The sequence below is a fragment of the Bos grunniens genome, chromosome 1 (genome assembly GCF_055505025.1).
Source record: "Bos grunniens cultivar Pamir isolate PY7600 chromosome 1, Bosgru_T2T1.0, whole genome shotgun sequence".
Lineage (NCBI taxonomy): Eukaryota > Metazoa > Chordata > Mammalia > Artiodactyla > Bovidae > Bos > Bos grunniens.
In genome coordinates this window covers 90,259,991-90,280,108 of record NC_141165.1, presented here as the reverse complement: position 1 = coordinate 90,280,108, position 20,118 = coordinate 90,259,991, and the positions used below count along the sequence as shown (strand labels likewise).

General features: G+C 40.9%; 2 protein-coding genes across 14 annotated transcripts in view; one reads left to right on the top strand and one right to left on the bottom strand.

The window, feature by feature from the left end:
• The window catches only part of PARP14 (poly(ADP-ribose) polymerase family member 14), a 55,576-nt gene extending 43,428 nt beyond the window's left edge, over positions 1-12,148 (top strand). For 2 of the 4 annotated variants that reach the window (XR_015164585.1, XM_086403070.1), the window contains exons 16-17: positions 1,485-1,659; positions 2,001-4,289. Coding sequence is in view for 2 of the 4 variants with exons in the window: in XM_086403070.1 (XP_086259196.1) it covers positions 1,485-1,659; positions 2,001-2,290 (465 nt within the window). In the remaining 2 variants the exon portion in view is untranslated. Of the gene's footprint in view, positions 1-1,484; positions 1,660-2,000; positions 4,290-11,919 lie in introns of those variants that run through there. The other 2 variants (XR_015164584.1, XM_086403076.1) reach the window with 2 other exon arrangements.
• The window catches only part of HSPBAP1 (HSPB1 associated protein 1), a 57,582-nt gene continuing 46,591 nt past the window's right edge, over positions 9,128-20,118 (bottom strand). For 9 of the 10 annotated variants that reach the window (XM_086403096.1, XM_086403135.1, XM_086403106.1 and 6 more), the window contains 4 exons: positions 18,712-18,883; positions 12,999-13,082; positions 10,138-10,248; positions 9,128-10,010 (listed from right to left, as the gene is read on the bottom strand). In XM_086403096.1, the coding sequence (XP_086259222.1) occupies positions 9,492-10,010; positions 10,138-10,248; positions 12,999-13,082; positions 18,712-18,883 (886 nt within the window). In that variant the 3' untranslated portion in view covers positions 9,128-9,491. Of the gene's footprint in view, positions 10,011-10,137; positions 10,249-12,998; positions 13,083-13,474; positions 14,718-18,711; positions 18,884-20,118 lie in introns of those variants that run through there. The other variant, XM_086403169.1, reaches the window with a different exon arrangement.

Here is a 20,118-nt window from a genome sequence, read left to right as displayed (position 1 = left end):
AATCATTTAAGTTATTCCCTGTCCTCTTTATTTCTGGTAAACTTACAGTTAGGTTGAAAGTCTTGGGTAAATTCAGATAAGTTTTTGCAAGAATATTTTTTGCAGGTAATGTATCAAACTTTTTATTTTTATTGAACTATGAGCATAATTTTAAATAATTATCTTTCAATTAAAAATAAACAAATTTTAAAAGAATGTTTCAAAACTCTGTATGAATAAAATTTTAAGGCTTTAAAAAATGAGTAAAATAGGGCTCCCTTGGTGGCCCAGTGTGGTAAAGAATTCACCTGCCAATGCAGGAGACATGAGTTTGATCCCCGACCTGGGAAGTTCCATATGCTGTAGAGTGGCTAAGCGCTTGTGCCACGACTACTGAGTTTGCATGCCCTAGAGCCTGTGCTCCATGACAAGAGAAGCTACTACAATGAGAAGCCTCACCCCAACCAGAGAGTAGTCCCCACTCGCCACAACTAGAGAAAAGCCCTTACAGTGACAAAGACCCAGAACCATAAATAAATACAATTATTTTTTAAATGAGTAAAATTTAAAGTAAATAGAAATAAAATGGAAGTGGACAGTTTGAAGATTAAAAAGTTAGTTGTAGGCAAAAGGAAAAATAAAATTTAAGATTATAAATTGAATCAACAAAATACATGATAATGCTGAGACTTGGAACTAGTGGGCAAACTATCTTAAATAAGAAACTAAAACTGAAAAAATAAAACAGATTAAGGCATGTAATAATGGTGTCAGACTTGAGAGTTCTTTGAACTAGAAGATTCTGACCACATAGAACCTTCACCTTGTGCCTAGTCATAAGGGTCCTGGCCCCCTTCGCCCGCCCCTCACTCTTTCCCAAGTCAACCTTATGAAACTGCCACTGCCTGGTGATTAGGGGAATGTAGAAACTGATCTGAAATCCAAGGCTCAAGGAGTTTCCACCATGATCCTGGAGGCCAAAGAGTATGGTCAAAGCATGGCCACTTTGGTCTATAACTAGATCCCCTCCTATTCCACTCTTCCAACTGGACCAGAGATTAATTTTCACTAATTAAAATTTCCTTCTTGCCTAGACACTCTGGTTCTTCTCCCCCTGTTAGAACATGGCTAGATAAACCAGTATCCCAGATCTGGGGACGAGTGCAGCAAAGTGACAAAGTGAGATAGATGGCAACAGGAGCAGTGAGAAGCTGGAGAGGCTTTGGTCAGCCAAGTTCATATATTGAGGACTTACGATCCTAAACGTTGTCTGCTCTCATATGGTGCATAAAAGATGTTGAAAATTAAATTAATATTCTTATCTAGGCCTATTTCTCTGAAACTCTAGACCTAAAAAGATTTCTGAATGCAGAATGTGTCATCTGGCATTGAATTTGCTGTTCATTGTAATCTGTACTTAAGAAAAATAGTGGTCATGTTTCATCTCCTGCATCTTGCCAAGGGCTCTTAGCAGTGACAGGAAATTTTTCCTTATTGACTTGCAGATTGAGAGGATTCAGAATCCAGAGCTCTGGAAACACTATCAGACAAAGAAAAACAGCATGGATGCCAAGAATGGCCAGGTGACCAATGAGAAGCTGCTCTTCCATGGGACAGATGCTGACTCAGTGGCACTTGTCAACGGAAAAGGCTTTAACCGCAGTTACGCTGGAAAGAATGGTAAGGAAGCATGTAATCTGGCTGCTTCAAAGAAGGTGTCAGCCATGAGAGTCCAAGCTGGCTGGGGACAGCGTGGATGGCATTGTGTTCTCTCATGGTTGGGGGCTATGCGACAACCAAAGTTTTAGGTTAGACTCAGTATATTTCATCCCAAACGGGCTGACTGGCCCTCCAGGGTGGAGGAATGATTTTTAAAAATTAAAAACACACACAAAACTTTTTAAAAGAGGCTTTAGAAAGAACCGAACATTATTTTTAACATTATTTGACATACTGGATCAGTGTGTCAAATTATGGACTGATTGGAAATCCTTAAGGATGGTTTGTTTTTCTTGTCACAGCTACAGCATATGGAAAGGGAACCTATTTTGCTGTCAATGCCAGTTACTCCGCCAGTGATGTGTACTCCAGACCAGACATAAATGGGAAGAAGCATATGTATTATGTGCGAGTACTCACTGGATGCTACACACTTGGAAACAGATCATTAATTGTGCCTCCTCCAAAGGACCACCAAAATCCTACTGACTCATATGACACTGTTACAGATTGTCTGCAAAATCCAAATTTATTTGTGGTATTTTATGACTACCAGGCTTACCCAGAGTACCTCATTACTTTTAGATATTAACATTTTGGTAACCTTTGCAGAAGATATTATTTATCTATACATATCTAACTGTAAAGCAAGTAGTAGTTTGTTTTTTTTTTTTCTCTAACAGCTTTTTCTAAGATCAAAGGACTTTTGTCACTGAAATCAGACTTTCTCCAGCCTCTCTTTCATAACTGGAATAAACCTATCTTGAGAGCAATAAATTTGAGAATTTAAATCTGATAACTGTTAGCACTGTGTGTCCTTAATCATGGACATCGAATCTATAGAAGTACAGGTGTGTCATTTCCTTCCAGGAAGGAGAGAATAACATTAATCTTAAAGGCAGGGGACACGGTGACGCAGTTTCAGCTGCCACTGACATGTCAGGACCCCATACTGCTGTGGGGAGCACAGTATTACTAAGTGGGTGGGGCTGCTGTCTTACCTGGCTGCAGGAATGGTGTCTAATTCTTTTTATCCCTGGGCTGAGGTCTATGCCTAATGTACAATGGATGCTCTACAAGTGTTTCATAAACTAAAATGAAGAAGTCCCAGTCAGACTCCTGACCAACAGGAACCATCTCTTCAACACCCTTGACTTATTGTCACTTTGCTGCAAACTGAAGAGATTCCATCACAGGGAACTGTATTCTTCTCAAATCCGCTGGGGCACATGGCACTGCTCTGGTCAGGGCTCTGGGACTGCAGTGTTGCCATGCCCTGCACAGGCCAGGGGCTGGGGTCTAGCTTGGGGACTAGGTGAATCATGTCCCATGGAGTTGTACAGTATAGCAGCCCGGTCTCCAACTGGTCCTTTTTCATGATGAACCCAAATCTGCCTTCTTGTAACTTCTATTCGTGGTCTTAGTTCTGCCCAGCAGAAAAAGGGATAATGCCTGCTGTGTCTTCAGCATGAAACCCTATATTAAGTGTGTTAAATAGCTTATTTTCCTTGGCAGCCTAGCTTTTGATGATTTTAAACCCTTGGGCATAAATAAACCAAAGGAATTAAGCAGTCATATTACTAATTTGCTAACCCCCTATCTATTGGATAGTAATGAAAGTTTCTTTTATAATTTCCCTAATTTCAGATTCAAACATTATTGAGTGCCTAAATTGTACCACGTAGTATAATAGGTGCCTTCATACAGTGTTTATTTCATTCCCCCAACACTTTTTAAAGAATTATATCCCCATTTTAAAATTGAGGAAACTACTGCTTAGAGCATGAGAAGCTTCCTTGCCTGAGGTCCCCTGCATAACAGCCCTGAGAGCCAGCGACTGAATCTGGGTCTCTGTGTCTTCAAGCCTCTTGATCTTCCTACTGTAGAACATGGCCTCTAGGTTAATGCTACTGACTCAGGAACATCTCAAACAATGTGTACATTATCCTCATATTTCCATGGCCTTGTCCTTTCTGGCTTTGGTTTTCACTGTAGAGGCTCTTCATTTTGAAGTTCTGAAGGCCAAGAGGCCAGAGCTATGCCCGTGGGGAGCCAGGACAGATGGTGAACTTGGATGGTAGGGGTCACCAGGAGGATAAAGGCACCCTTTCTTGGCCTCAGGGAGCAACACCTGCACTTCATGTAGAGGAGGTTGAGGAGCCATAGTGGCCGCTTCATTAAACACAGACATCTTGAAATTTTTCTTGCTGTTGCTGTTTTTTAAGTGGATTGGCAAAGACTCCTTATTGCTTAGGAGTGGCTTCTTAGTCACTGGCATCTGAACTTGGGCTTGACAGTGAATATAAGAAATAAAATGGAGAGATCTGCTCTCTTACTTGTTCTCCATTGGTTTGGGTAACTTAGGCAAGGCTGAATATCAGGGTGTACTGTACCAAGTATGACAGTGATGCAGTCCATAAATGTAACAGTTGCCCTCAATCTAAGGAATACACAACAAATGGAACATGGCCAATATTTTATAATAACTATATATGGAGTATAACTTTTGAAAACTGAACCACTATATTGTATATATGTAACAAATAATACTGTACATCAACTGTACTTCAATAAAATTTTTTTACAATAAATATAATTTCTTCCTTTTTGAATAAAATACTTGGAAGATGTTATTTGGTGATTAAACATCTTTATCCTTAAGGGCAAATACAGGAGAGCCTGATGATAAACACAGGCCACTGCTGATAAAAGACCACAATTAAACTTGACAGCATCAAGAGAGCCTCAGAGTATTAATAACATTCAACTGAAAGGTGCAGGAAGGGCACAGTACAGCTTTAGCTCAGCAAATCTGAAGGGCAGATTTGCCCTTCAGTATTTAGCAGTAGCTAAATTCTGGAAATAGCTACTGCTATTTAGTAAGGAGAGCTAATATTTTAGTAAGGAGCTATTTAGCAGTAGCCCCTGCTAAAACAAGCCCACTTTGAGCCTGTGTTAGGTCTCGGTGGTCTACTCCAGGGCCAGAGATTCTTAAACTTTTTTGCTATTTGAAGCACCTGAGGTGCTTGCTGGGACTGCAAATTCTGGCCCATCCCAAAGGAGTCAGATTCTATAGCTCTATAGAATGGTACCCAGATATCTGCATCCTCAGTAAGCCCCTCAAATGATTCTGATACCCCGCATATTCAGAGCTGTTTAGGACTTTCATGGGTCTTAGGCACCTTTACCTTTGTGGGCCCCTTACTCCAGGAAAAGTTGCTACTGCATTGGTATAACCATGAATATATCGAAGTTGGATTCTTTTTTTTTTTTTTTTTAAGAAACTAAAACATTTTTGTAGACCTTAAAAGCTCAGGGGCCCCAGCCATTGTGCCTACCAGACAGGTCACCCTGCTAATACCTGGATACTGTAACTTTAGGTGTAACAACTTCAACCCCCTAACCTCTGGATGGGGCTTCCCAGGTGGCACTAGTGGTAAAGAACCCACCCGCCAATGCAGGTGATGTAAGAGATGCGGTTTCAATCTCTGGGTCGGGAAGATCCCCTGGAGAAGGGCATGGCAACGCACTTCAGTATTCCTGCCTGAAGAATCAAAGTATTTATTTAATAATTTATTTCACTCATTTGGGCATGCTTATCTGGGAAATATAGGATGAAATGGACCCCTACTTGGTGGCTGACAACCTTCCCCTTTCAATTATCTTTTCTCCCTCTTATAATCCCAATTTGCAGATAGCCAGGATCTCTTTCTGTTATAATCTCTATCTCTATAAAATTAAGATATTATCTCCCAACACCCATTTACATTTAGAATCCATTCACATCAATGTCTTAACTCTCTACCCAGGTCTCTGCATGCCAAAGACCTTTAACAGAATTCAGTACGTTGACTCAGAACAGCTTTCAAACTTTTCCAACCCCAACATACACTAAGAAGTACATTTTATGTCAGGCCTAGTACACATACAGATATAACTGAAAATATTATGAAATATACTTACCCTGAAAAAAATGCTCGCTGGACAGTTTCACAAAATACATTGACTACCAAATTCACTGAAATTATGTACTCTTTCATTAAAAAAAATCCTGGTCTCACCCACCAAATTGATTTTATGACTTGCTAATGGGTCATCCATGGAGTCACAAAGAGTCAGACATGACTTAGTGACTGAACAATAATGGGTCACGATCTACAACTTGAAAAACAATGCTCAAAGAAGCAGCAAAGATAGCAAAATATTTGGGAGGGAGGGGGTGAGGCAAATCTCCGTGAAGAAGGCTATGTGGGAATTCTGGGTGAGGGAGGGGTGCATGCGTGCTCAGTTGTGTTGATTCTCTGCAACTCCATCAACTGTAGCCCGCCAGGTTCCTCTGTCCATGGAGTTCTCCAGGCAAGAATACTGGAATGGGTTTCCATTTCCTATTCCAGGGGATCTTCCCAACCCAGAAGTTGAACTTGTGTCTCTTACGTCTCCTGCACTGGCAGGTGGATTATCACTGAACCACCTGGGAAGCCTGTGAGGGAAGGGGTGAGGGAATTTTGAGTGAAGGAGGGTGTGGGGGAGCTCTCAGTGTAGGGAGGTATAAAAAAAAAGGGATCTGAAGACCAGGACATGTCTATTTCTGCAATAGGGACATATCTACTATAGATGGGGCTTCCCAGGCAGCTTAGTGGTAAAGAATGCACCTACAAATGTGGGAGACCAAGGAGACATGGGTTTGGTCCCTGGGTTGGGAAGATCCCCTGGAGAAGGGAATGGCAACCCACTCCAGTATAGCTGGACATGACTGAGTGAATGAGCATGCATGTCGTGCTACAGAAAACAGACATCTTATACTTAGCCACAACATCCTCTGCCCCAATGATTTTGATGCAGTATCGGTCAACAAGGTCTCCTTTTTAAAGTATTAGTCGCTCAGTCGTGTCTGACTCTCTGTGACCCCATGTACTATAGCCCACCAGGCTTCTCTGTCCATGGGATTCTCCAGGCAAGGATACTGGAGTGGGTTGCCATTCCCTTCTCCAGGGGATCTTTCCAACCCAGGGATCAATCCCATGTCTCCCCACACTGCAGGCAAATTCTTTACTGTCTGAGCCACCAGGAAAGCCTCCTTTAAAAACAATCTACTCAAATATTTAAGGAGCACCTACCATATGCTGTGCACTGATCAAGGCTCTGCAAATACACAATAATCAAAACCAAACTCTAATGCAGTGACATTCTAGTTGTAGGAAGACAGACAACAATCAAATAATTAGGTAAATATACAGTGTGAGATAGTGGTGAGTGCATCCTCCAGATGGACCTGGAGCAATCAACCTGCCTGACTTCAGGCTCTACTACAAGGCTACAGTCATTACGACAGTATGGTACTGGCACAAAGACAGAAATATAGATCAATGGAACAAAATAGAAAGCCCAGAGATAAATCCACGCACCTATGGACACCTTATCTTTGACAAAGGAGGCAAGAATATACAATGGAGAAAAGACAGTCTCTTTAACAAGTGGTGCTGGGAAAACTGGTCAACCACTTGTAAAAGAATGAAACTAGAACACTTTCTAACACCATACACAAAAATAAACTCAAAATGGATTAAAGATCTAAATGTAAGACCAGAAACTATAAAACTCCTAGAGGAAAACATAGGCAAAACACTCTCCGACATAAATCACAGCAGGATCCTCTATGACCCACCTCCCAGAGTAATGGAAATAAAAGCAAAATTAAACAAATTGGACCTAATTAAACTTAAAAGCTTTTGCACAATGAAAAAAACTATAAGCAAGGTGAAAAGACAGCCTTCAGAATGGGAGAAAATAATAGCAAATGAAGCAACTGACAAAGAATTAATCTCAAAAATATACAAGCAACTCCTGCAGCTCAATTCCAGAAAAATAACCCAATCAAAAAATGGGCCAAAGAACTAAACAGACATTTCTCCAAAGAAGACATACAGATGGCTAACAAACAAATGAAAAGATGCTCAACATCACTCATTATCAGAGAAATGCAAATCAAAACCACAATGAGGTACCATTTCACGCCAGTTAGAATGGCTGCTATCCAAAAGTCTACAAGCAATAAATGCTGGAGAGGGTGTGGAGAAAAGGGAACCCTCTTACACTGTTGGTGGGAATGCAAACTAGTACAGCCACTGTGGAGAACAGTGTGGAGATTCCTTAAAAAACTGGAAATAGAACTGCCATATGACCCAGCAATCCCACTGCTGAGCATACACACTGAGGAAACCAAAACGGAAAAGAGACACGTGTACCCCAATGTTCATCGCAGCACTATTTATAATAGCCAGGATATGGAAGCAACCTAGATGTCCATCAGCAGACAAATGTATAAGAAAGCTGTGGTACGTATACACAATGGAATATTACTCAGCCATTAAAGAGATGAGGTGGATGAAACTGGAGCCTATTATACACAGTGAAGTAAGTCAGAAAGAAAAACACCAATACAGTATACTAACGCATATATATGGAATTTAGAAAGATGATAATGATGACCCTATATGAAAGATAGGAAAAGAGACACAGATGTATAGAACAGTCTTTTGGACTCTGTGGGAGAAGGTGAGGGTGGGATGATTTGAGAGAATAGCATTGAAACATGTACATAAGAAAAATGGGCCAAAGACCCTACAGAAGGATCTTTTTTCAGACCATTCTTTTCTTGGGCATGCTCACCTCCCTTCCTCCTTTCTCCCAGAAAGCCAGCACTCTCTTGGGATTTATTGATACCCTCAGTTTGAAAAGTGAGAAGGATGAGACCAATAGTCAATCTTCTTAAAAGGTGACTTTGTATATCTTTTCTATGTGTTTTTTATGAATGGTTACTGAGATCAATCTGGTTTTTAAATTCGTACTTGAACAGTAACGATAGTAATTATCCCCACATCTTGCAAATGTAATGAGAGTGGGATTAAGTTGACGAAACAAGCTTTCTGTTAGCTTCAGGAGTCAGCAGCATTTGGTCATTTTTATTGCAGGGCTGTTGTCCTTAGTTGTCCCAGCTCCTTCCACAAAGAGGCCCCACCTACTTTTCTCCTGATGGGTACTCTACTCTGGAGCACAGGGGTTAACCAGTGAGAATCCTACACACGTGAGAAGTGTGGTCACTTCAGATCAAGGCGAGAATTCACCCTGCATTTGAATTAAGAGGTTGGCAACCTAGTACAATCACAAATTGTCCCACATCACCTTACTACATAGAGTCAAAAATACCTATTGAAATGAGCAACTGCAATCCCTCCCCCTGCCAAAAGTAACAAAATATAGAATTCACCCAATGGATGCCTTTGATCCATTAAAAAGTTAGCAAACTTTTTCTATAAGGAGTTCCAGTGAATATTTCCAGCTTTGTAAGTCATACTGCCTTTGTCACGACTCAGCTCTGTGACTGTAACCCTAAAGCCACCACAGACAATATGTAAATGAATGGTATGGCCGTGTTTCAATACAACTTTATTTACAAAAACAAGCAGCAGGCTGACCCCTGCTTGAGGCTGATGCAGAGACCACTTCCTGTTGAGAAAACCAGGAGCTTGTGTTTGAGACAGGCTGAAGGTATGAGATGGGAGAGGCAAGGCAAAGGCACTGAGGAAAGAGGCATACAAATAACAAAAAGCCAGGCTGTCCAAAGAGCAATGTGTATGCCAGAAGGTGGCAAAAGACTAAAATTTAATTAGGTGAGAACAGTACATTTTAAGCATGTGCAAACTGAACTTTTGCTGGTTCATCTTTTATTTAAAAACTACATTATTTTAAAGATATTCTTAAAACAGTATTTAGAAAATCATTTTCTATTAGAATCACGTACTTCTTCCTTGAATCAGAAGTTGTGCCACTATCCTGGTTACCTGTGGATTCACCAAGCAGTCCAGCAAGTCATCTGTAGAAACAAATGTTTGGGAAACGGCCACAGTCCTATCTGAAGCAATCTGTTCCACAACTGCATTCTCACTCTCACTCATCATTCGCTGCCTCTTTCCAAAGGATTTTCCATTTTTGCTGACAAAGTCTTCACCATCGTTTTCAAATATGCCTCCTCTTTCTGAGGATGGTTCTTCGGAACTTGGTGTGACAGGTACCAGATCAAGGCCCAAAGGACTTGCTGCCTCCTGTTTCACTGTTTCTGAGCTTAAGTTGTGGCCACCAGCTTGTTCTACCCCCATGTGGCTGTGCATGTTTAACTCCTCCTTTATCGTGTACTCTCTGTTGGTTCTCTGTGCTTGGGTTTCTACTACTTCAGATGTTCCATAATGATTAAAAAAAGCAGAGATGGCCCCATTTAAGTAGTGACAATTGATTTCATGGGATGTTTCCTCAAGCTAGGGAAAAAGAAAAACTCCTTAAAATGGTTATACATACTTACATAAATTGGAAAACAAGCGTTCTTGTCAGAGTTGGTTTGTCACAGGATAGTAACTGCCATGATGAAAAGTGGAAGAGACCTACCTCAGTTGGGTTTAACCAAGCTCTGGTGTTGTGTGGATTCTCTGCAGTTTTCAGGGCACACACAAGCATGCGGGTGATTGCCTCTTCTACCCGGGTTTGGTGGTCCTCTTCCTAGGTCAAGGTTAAAAAAGAAGACACAGTGTTTCATTTGTCTCTGGGTCTCACTGCTTAAAACAGAGGAGTCTCTTAACTGCGTGTTTTGTTCTTTCATCAACATAAGCTTTGTTACTAAAGGAATGAATATGCTGTTGGCAGACCACGATTCTTACGTGTTAACTATCTTCTGCCACCTAGAAAGAGTTGCAGAATATTTCGCCAACTAAATTTAAGTATGGGTCCTTTCTGTAAGAAATAGGCCTTAAGTATGAATCACCTGTGATATTTTCTTCAGCATTTTCCAGTCTCTGACATGTTTAAAGTTTCTTTTAAAAAGTATCACATGAAAATGAATAATCCCAATAGAGGATTATTTTGACAAGCTAATTTTTTGAGGAATGGGAAAAAAATTTTAATAAACATTCTTGGTTGGATGGCATCACTGATGCAATGGACATAAAACTGGGCAATCTCCAGGAGATGGTGAGGGACAGGGAAGCTTGGTGTGCTATAGTCCATGGGGTTGTGAAGAGTCGGACACGACTTGGTGACTGAACAACAACAACATTCTTGGCCACAAGAGTGAGAAGGCTAAATATCTATCTATCTATTGTATCTTAAGATACAATAAGTATAAACTATGGCAATCATGATAAACTACATTAAAATTAGTAACTTTTGTTCATCAAAAGACACCATAAAGGAAATAAAGAAGCCAGATGTCTGTAACATATATAACTGATTGCAAAATATATAAAGAATCTGCACACATCAGTAAGACAAATGACCCATTTTTTTTTTTTAATGGGCAAAAGCCACGAAGACAAACATGTCAAAAAAAGAACAATTATATGAGTAATAAACACATGAAAATAAGCTTAGCCTCATTAATAATCAGGGAAATGCAAATCAAGAAACCCGTGAGACTGGCAAAAGAGGGTCTGATAATTCCAAATGATGGAGAAATGTCAAATAATTGACAGGAATCTTATACATTGATGGCGGGAATGTATGCTGACAGACATTTTGAAAATATGCAGGCATTATATTATAAACTTGAGTACTGTGCACCCTACAGATGGCAATTCCACTTCTAGATATATACACATTCTCTGGAGAAACTCTTGCACATGTACACAAGAATATTCTATTTATAAAAGCAAAAAAACTAAAAGCAACCCAATTAGACATCAACAGAAAAATGAATCAATAAACTGGTACATTAACACTAGAGGATATTATTATACTACAGTGAAAATGAATGACCAGCTACATGTGACAACAGAGATGAATATTAGAAACACAGATGAATATTAGAAACATAATATTAAATTAAAAAAAAAAGCAAATCCTCAAGATGAGATACCACTTCTCCTAGGATGGCTATAATAAAAAATACAGATAACAAATGTTCATAAGGATGTGGAGAAATCAGAATCTTCATACTTTGTTGGGGGAATGTAAATGGTGCACTGCTTGGAAAATAGCAATTTCTGGCAATTCCTCAGAAAATTAAATCTAGGGTTACCAGATGGTTAATTTTATGAGTCAACTTGGGTAGGCTATGGTGACCAATTGTCTAGTCAAACACTATTCTAGATGTCACTGTGAAGATATTTCATAGATGTGATTAACATTTATAATCAGCTGACTTTAAGTAAAAGCAGATTATCCTCAATAATGCAGGTGGACCTCATCTGATCAGTTGAAGGCTTTAAGAGCAAAATTTAAGGTTTCTTGGAGAAGAAAAAATTCTGCCTCAAGACTGCAACAGAAATCCTAAGCCAGTTTACATACAGCCTGCAAGCCTGTCTTACAGATTCTGGACTCTAGACCGCAACTTGAACTCATCTGAATTTCCAGCCTGCTGGCCTGCCCGGCTGATGTCCATATGATCCAGCAACTCCACACCCAGGTATATACCGAAAGAAATGGAAACATACATCCACACAAAACCACGTACGTAAATGACAGCAGTAGCATTATTCATAAGAGCCAAAAGTAAACACAATTCAAAGGTCCATCACTGATTAGTGGATAAACAAAATGTGGTATGTATGTCTAAACAATACTTTTTAGCTATATAAAAAAAGGAATGAAGTACTAATACACACTACTCCACGGATGATTCTTAAAAACATTATGCTAAATGAAAGACGCCAGCCATGGCTGCGATCAAAGTCTCTGGTTAAAGCATGTGCAGATGCAACAATGCTTCAGGTGGGAGAGACAGACTTGAACCATAATGGTAGCCATTCTAATTGTCAAGTGGAACAGGCAACCAGGATTAAGCATAGCATATTGGAGGGAAAAAGCCTTTGGCAGAAATAAAATGATAAAACCCAGCACTGAAAGACTGCTCTGAAAAGATGTGTAACTCAGGACTGTGAATTGTGCAATTAGTAATGAGGACGCTGAGCCAAGAAGCAGATATTTCCAGCCCAGATGGTGTGGGATGGGACTAGCACCATGGGACGTGTGTGGCAGGTTCAGCCAGGCCCAACACAGTTCTCCTAACAGTCAAGGGAGCAGGCCCGGCACACCAACCTCAGGGCGCACTGTGCCCCGAGAAGAAAGAGGACAGCGTGTCACAAAAACCCTATTTCCAACCTCACCACCCACCAACAGAGCACAGAATCCATAACCCATAGCACAGCAAACAAGGTAGCACGGGAGTGTTGGTTAAAATTAATCATCAAGTTATAAAGACAGGCACTGTGTATCTTAAAAGCAAGGAGATGACATTTGTTAGAAAAGGAAAATACCAGCTCAATCCACGAGTTTATACTGACAGTGACAGGATCAATGGATTCCACATAATGCCACCAGTGTCTGGGAACAAACAGAACCTGAAAACCAAACAAAAAATGGTTAGCACAAAACCAAGACATTTTACTTTTATGTCAGAATCAGATCTAAATTGAAGCTGCTAGGAAAAAAAATTCAAATGAATTTAGAGCAATATTGTAATAGGAAAGGGAAAAGTAAGAAAAAGCTCCCATAATCTGTTTATTCCTTTAAAAAAAAATTAACAAGTTTGCATGTTCTATAAAGGATATTGGCTTCCCTGGTGGCTCAGATGGGAAGATCCCCTGGAGAAGAGAATGGCAACCCACTCCAGTATTCTTGCCTGGAGAATTCCACGGACAGAAGAGCCTGGTGGGCTACAAGTCCATGAGGTCACAAGGAGTTGGACACGACTGAGCGACTAACACTTTCACTTTTTCACAAAGGATATTACCAGCTTCTCCAGTCTCTGCTCTCCTTTATGCTGGACCGTCTTTGTCTGCATCCAAATCTTGGTAAAGGATTCTGAGATTGTAACTCTTCCTCCTTTCCATCACATAAGAATTGTATGAGTTCTGAGAAAGGGCATACATAAAAATACAGGACATAGTTTCTGACTTCTCACAGTATAAAATCTAGCCAATGAAAAAATAATATATAGAACAGAGGCATTATATAAGGGTAAATCAGAGGAGTGGACACTGGTGGTAGAGAAGTTCAGAGGTGAGAGAAGCAGGCACAAACTAGGGAGGTCAGGGGCAACCTGGATGAAGGAAGTGTGATCTGAGCCACGACTGGGAGAGAACGAGGACGTGCCAGGAGGGGGATATGGGCAAGGGAGGCCGGACTGTCGAGGGACAGCAAGCAGGCCGGTTTTACCACTGCAGAAGGAATACTGGGGAATAAAGTAGGAGAATCAGGTTAGGGCCAGTGGAGGGCCCTGAATTCAGAATAAAGAATCTGGATTTTATATCCTGTAGGCATTACAAGTTCCTGAGAAGTTCTGAGTAAGTGGACGGTTAAAATAGTGACATTATGGGAAAGTCTGGAAGGACAAGAGAGTCCTGCAATGGTCCACTTAGTAAATGTTTAGATTTAAATAAGAAGGAATAGCAAACGAAAGCAATGGGCAGAGCCAAGAAGGACTGTATTTGTCCAGACTCACTATAAGAGTCTGTGAAAGGCCAAGTAGAGTAGAAACTTTTGGGTTTGGATTTAGAAAATGGTAGCACTTGCTACAGACAAGGTGGAGATGGGAAGAGCGCTCCTTTCAGGAGAATCAGGCACTGAAAATGGCCACTACAGCCACTGGCTTTAGTCATTAGGAGGCCTCGAATCTCCTATCACAGAGTTTACTTTCAGTACAGAGGTAGGAGGGGGGCCAGTTTATGGTGGATTCAGGAAAGAGAATGATGTGAAAAACTGATACAATGGACAGAAATACTCATTGAATTTGGCTATTAAAGTAGAAGAAAAAAAAAGAATTAGCAGCCACTTCACACCCACTAAAATGGCTACAGTTGTAGTAATATAATAATAGTAATAATAATAAAGGAAGATAACAAGTGTTGGAGAGGATGTAAAGCAATTAGAACCCACATAGATTGCTGGTGGGAATGTAAAATGGTGCAGCTGCTATGGAAAACAGTTTGGCAATTCCCCCAAAAGTTAAAACACAGAATTAACATATGACCCAGCAATTCCACTCCTACATAAATACTCAAGAGAACTGAAAATATATGTTCTTACAAAACCTTGTACACAAATATTTATAACAGTATTATCATAATAACCAAAAAAGTGGAAACAACCCAAATACCCATCAGGTGTTTAATGGATAAATAAAATGTATATTCACATAATGGAACAACAGGCAGTTCAGTTGCTTAGTCGTGTCCGACTCTTTGCGACCCCATGGACTGCAGCACTCCAGGCTTCCCCGTCCATCACAAACTCCTGGAGCTTGCTCAAACTCATGTCCACTGAGTCGGTGATGCCATCCAACCATCTCATCCTTTATTGTCCCCTTCTCCTCCTGCCTTCAATCTTTCCCAGCATCAGGGTCTTTTCAAATGAGTCAGTTATTCACATCAGGTGGCCAAAGTATTGGAGTTTCAGCTTCAGCATCAGTCCTTCCAATGACTATTTAGGACTGATTTCCTTTAGGATTGACTGGTTGGATCTCCTTGCAGTCCAAGGGACTCTCAAGAGTCTTCTCCAACACCACAGTTCAAAAGCATCAATTCTTTGGTGCTCAGCTTTCTTTATGATCCAACTCTCACATCCATACATGACTACTGGAAAAACCATTCTCTGACTACATGGACCTTCATCGGAAAAGAAATGTCTCTGCTTTTTAATATGCTATCTAGATTGGTCATAGCTTTTCTTCCAAGAGTGTCTTTTAATTTCATGGCTGCAGTCATGAAATTTCACCATCTGCAGTGACTCTGGAGCCCAAGTCTGTCATTGTTTCCCCATTTATTTGCCACCAAGTGATGGGACCAGAGGCCATGATCTTAGTTTTTTGAAAGTTGAGTTTTAAGCCAACTTTTTCACTCTCCTCTTTCACTTTCATCAAGAGGCTCTTCAGTGCCTCCTCACTTTCCGCCATAAGGGTGGTGTCATCTGCGTATATGAGGTTTGATTTCAGCTTGTGCTTCATCCAGCCCAGCATTTTGCATGATGCACTCTGCATATAAGTTAAATAAGCAGGGTGACAATATACAGCCTTGACATACTCCTTTCCTGATTTGGAACCAGTCTGTTGTTTCATGTCCAGTTCTAACTGTTGCTTCTTGACCTGCGTACAGATTGCTCAGGAGGCAGGTAAGGTGGTCTGGTATTCTCCTCTCTTGAAGAACTTTCCAGTTAGTTGTAATCGACACAGTCAAAGGCTTTAGCGTAATCAATAAAGCAGAGGTAGATGTTTTTCTGGATCTCTTGCTTTTTCGATGATCCAATGGATGTTGGCAACTTGATCTCTGGTTCCTCTGCCGTTTCTAAATCCAGCTTGAACATCTGGAAGTTCATGGTTTGTACTGCTGAAACCTGGCTTGGAGAAATTTGAGCATTACTTTGCTAGCATCTGAAAGTGAAGTGAAAGTGAAGTCGCTCAGTCATGTCTAACTCTTTGAGACCCCATGGACTGTAGCCTACCAGGCTCCTCCGTCCATGGGATTCTCCAGGCAAAAATACTGGAGTGGGTTGCCATTTCCTTCTCCAGGGGATCTTTCCGACCCAGGGATTGAACCCCAGTCTCCCACATTGCAGACAGATGCTTTAACCTCTGAGCCACCAGGGAAGCCCCGTGCTAGCATCTGAGATGAGTACAATTGTGCGGTAGTTTCAACATTCTTTGGCATTGCCTTTCTTTGGGATTGGAATGAAAACTGACCTTTTCCAGTCCTGTGGCCATTGCTGAGTTTTCCAAATTTGTTGGCATATTGACTGCAGCACTTTCACAGCATCATCTTTTAGGATTTGAAAGAGCTCAACTAGAATTCATCACCTCCACTAGCTTTGTTCGTAGTGATGCTTCCTAAGGCCCACTTGACTTTGCATTCCAGGATGTCTGGCTGTAGGTGAATGATCACACCATCGTCGTTATCTGGGTCATGAAGATCTTTTTTGTACAGTTCTTCTGTGTATTCTTGCCACCCCTTCTTAATATCTTCTGCTTCTGTTAGGTCCATACCATTTCTGTCCTTCATTGTGCCCATCTTTGCATGAAGTGTTCCCTTGGTATCTCTAATTTTCCTGAAGAGATCTCTAGTCTTCCCCATTCTATTGTTTTCCTCTATTACTTTGCATTGATCACTGAGGAAGGCTTTCTTATCTCTCCTTACTATTGTTTGGAACTCTGCATTCAAGTGGGTATAGCTTTCCTTTCTCCTTTGCCTTTAGCTTCTCTTCTTCCCTCAGCTATTTGTAATGGAACATATTCATCCAAAAAAAGAATGAAGAGCCAATAACATTCTACAGTGTGGATGAACCTTGAGGAGATTATGCTATGTGAAAGGAGCCAGACATAAAAGACCACAGATTGCACAACTGCACTTATATGAGACGTCCAGAATAGGTAAATCTATAAAGAAAGAAAACAGAGAAGTGGCTGTCAGGGTCTGGGGGGATAGGTGAATGGGGAGTGACTGCTGACAAGACGAGGAAACAGTCAGACTGTGTGAGCTGGAGCACTCGAGTGTAAAGGAGGCAGGAACAGCCAGTGAGAAGGGGGCAAAGGAAGGAACACAGGCAGGTAAGAGGGATAACCAAGGGAATAAAATCTCCTTAAGAGACTAAGAAAACCCGGTAAATGTTAATAAAATATCTGACCGTAAATGCCAGTGTTGTAGAGCTGATTTTCCCCACTGGGTAGAAGCACTAAGCACCAAACCTTTGGAGATATTTCAGAGACAGTCAGTCACAAAAGCAGCATCCATTCTTGCTTAAAAGCAAATCATTCTCAACAAATATATGATATCACTTACATGTGGACTCTACAAAATGATAAACAAATCTATATACAGAACAGAAACAGACTCCCAGACATAGAAAACAAGCTTATGGGTATCACGTCTGGTTATGGGGGAAGGGGTAATTTAGGAGCAGGGGATTAACAGACACAAACTACTGCACACAGAATATACAGGCAACAGGGATTTACTGTATAGTACAGAGAACTATATTCAATATCTTGTAATAAATTATAATGGAATATAACCTGAAAAAATATATAACTGAATCACTGTGCTATACATCTGAAACTAACACAATATTGTAAATCAACTATACTTCTATTATACAGAGTGAAGTAAGCCAGAAAGAAAAACACCAATACAGTATACTAACGCATATATATGGAATTTAGAAAGATGGTAACAATAACCCTGTGTACGAGACAGCAAAAGAGACACTGATGTATAGAACAGTCTTTTGGACTCTGTGGGAGAGGGAGAGGGTGGGATGATATGGGAGAATGGCATTGAAGTACGTATAATATCATATATGAAACGAGTCGCCAGTCCAGGTTCGATGCACGATACTGGATGCTTGGGGCTGGTGCACTGGGACGACCCAGAGGGATGGTGTGGGGAGGGAGGAGGGACGAGGGTTCAGGATGGGGAGCACATGTATACCTGTGGCAGATTCATTTTGATATTTGGCAAAACCAATACAATATTGTAAAGTTTAAAAATAAAATAAAATTAAAAAAAAATAAAAAATAAAAAAACCCCTTAAATCCCTAAATCATTCTTAGTTCAATCTGCCGTTGTTGGCCCACTAACTGGATACACTTGAACCTGTGTTTGTGTGCCTGGATTCTAACGTAGTTGGACAGATATTAACTGTAAATAAATGTTTCAGAAGTGCTCAAGTACTCATGCCTTGACACCTCCTCTTAACCTAAACAAAAATGACTGAGCTCCTGGATCTTCGTCCATAGTCCATTCTCCTCTTCACCACCAGGAGGAGCCATGCACCCTCCTCTCATTTCCCTTCCATGACCTGTGAAGCTGGGACTGTGTGAAGCCTACAGCTGGAGAAGCTGGCATCCAATAGCAGAGCAGCAGGGAAGGGACCACTGTCGTCATTTGTACTGGTGGGGACGCACGTGACATAGGACTTGAAAGAAGTTATAGCTGGGGTGTCCAGTGACAGGTCACCAGTGTTTTAAAGCTCCCACTTTACCTGTCCTGGGCTCAGAGTGACCATATGTCTTCGAGCTTTCCGGAACTGAGGAAAACGTTTTAAATCAGGATTGACAACATTGATTTTACTGAACACACTGGATTCTTCATAAGGGATTCTAGTTGGATAAAGGAAAGGAGTATCTTCAGGAGGAAAGAGATGCCATCTTTTCCTAATGGAAAAAAAAAAAAAGATACAAGTTAGTATTGTAGACTTGAGACAAAAGATGTAAGAAGGCAGCAGCGAAGTGCCGGTTTTCACCCATTTTCATTCAATCCATCGAGGAATACAGGAGCCACCTCAGGGGTCACCTGGCCCATCTCTCACTCAGTTCTGGAATCTCCTCTGCAGACACCTGGTGGAGGTAGGGTAGCAACTAGTGGGTATCTAAGGATGTCCTAAGTAGCTCCTTTGCAGGGACAAGATCTACTTTGTAAGATAATTCTCAAATCAAAGTCAGTCTCCTCATAAGCTGTTTCCATTCCTATAGCTAGAGCTACCTAGAATAACCTCCACTCTTTCAAATCTCTGTATTCTTATCTTATCCAGAGTAACCTGTCAGGGTTCTGTCCATCAAGTTAAATTTTCAGACTTCTCCCTGTTTGGACTGTGAATTTCTTAAGTTAAACATTTGTTAAATTGATTCATTAAGGAAGAGAAATGCACAAATGATGCCACACAATAAAAAGTAGTATAACATAGGGATGTGCAAAAAGAGAAAACTGTAAAATGGTTTCGTCACTTTAAAATTTATTTTTTTTGGAAAATGGAAGTGATAAATCTTAACTCACAAAACATTAGACACACCAATATTTGGAGCCAGCAGAGGGAGGACCTGAGGCAAAGAAGGGAGAAGTGAAAAGGGAAGAGACACATACAGAAATCCACAGATGGGGAAGTAGAGAGAGAAAAGAAACAAGTTCTGAGACAAGTCCTTAAGCCCTCCAGTGACCCCTGGCAGTTACAGTAGGGCTATCTTGTCCTTTCAAGATAGCTGACTGCTCTTCTTAAACTAGGAAGTATAAAGTCTTATTTTGCCTTAGAGATGATAAAGCTGCTCCCTTCCCCTGGACTCGTTTGGAGAATACGTTTAGAATGTCAGAGCTGGAAAGACCTTATCAGTCTAATTTTATTTTCAAAGAAGTGGAAGAAGGAGCCAGCTAAGCAGACAACTGCCTAGCTGAACTGGGAGTGGATGCCTGGAAGTTCTGGATGAGCTTTCTAAGAACAATCCTGATCATGGCTGAGAGGCACAGCACGCAGAAACCACCATATATACCGCTCCCCTTATTTCACAAAGGAGGAGACTGAACCAGAGATTAAGAGATTTGCCCTGGTCATGAGACAGGCTGATAGAATGGAGCAGGGAGTCCTGCTGCCTACCCAATAGTCACTGCTTTTCCTGTG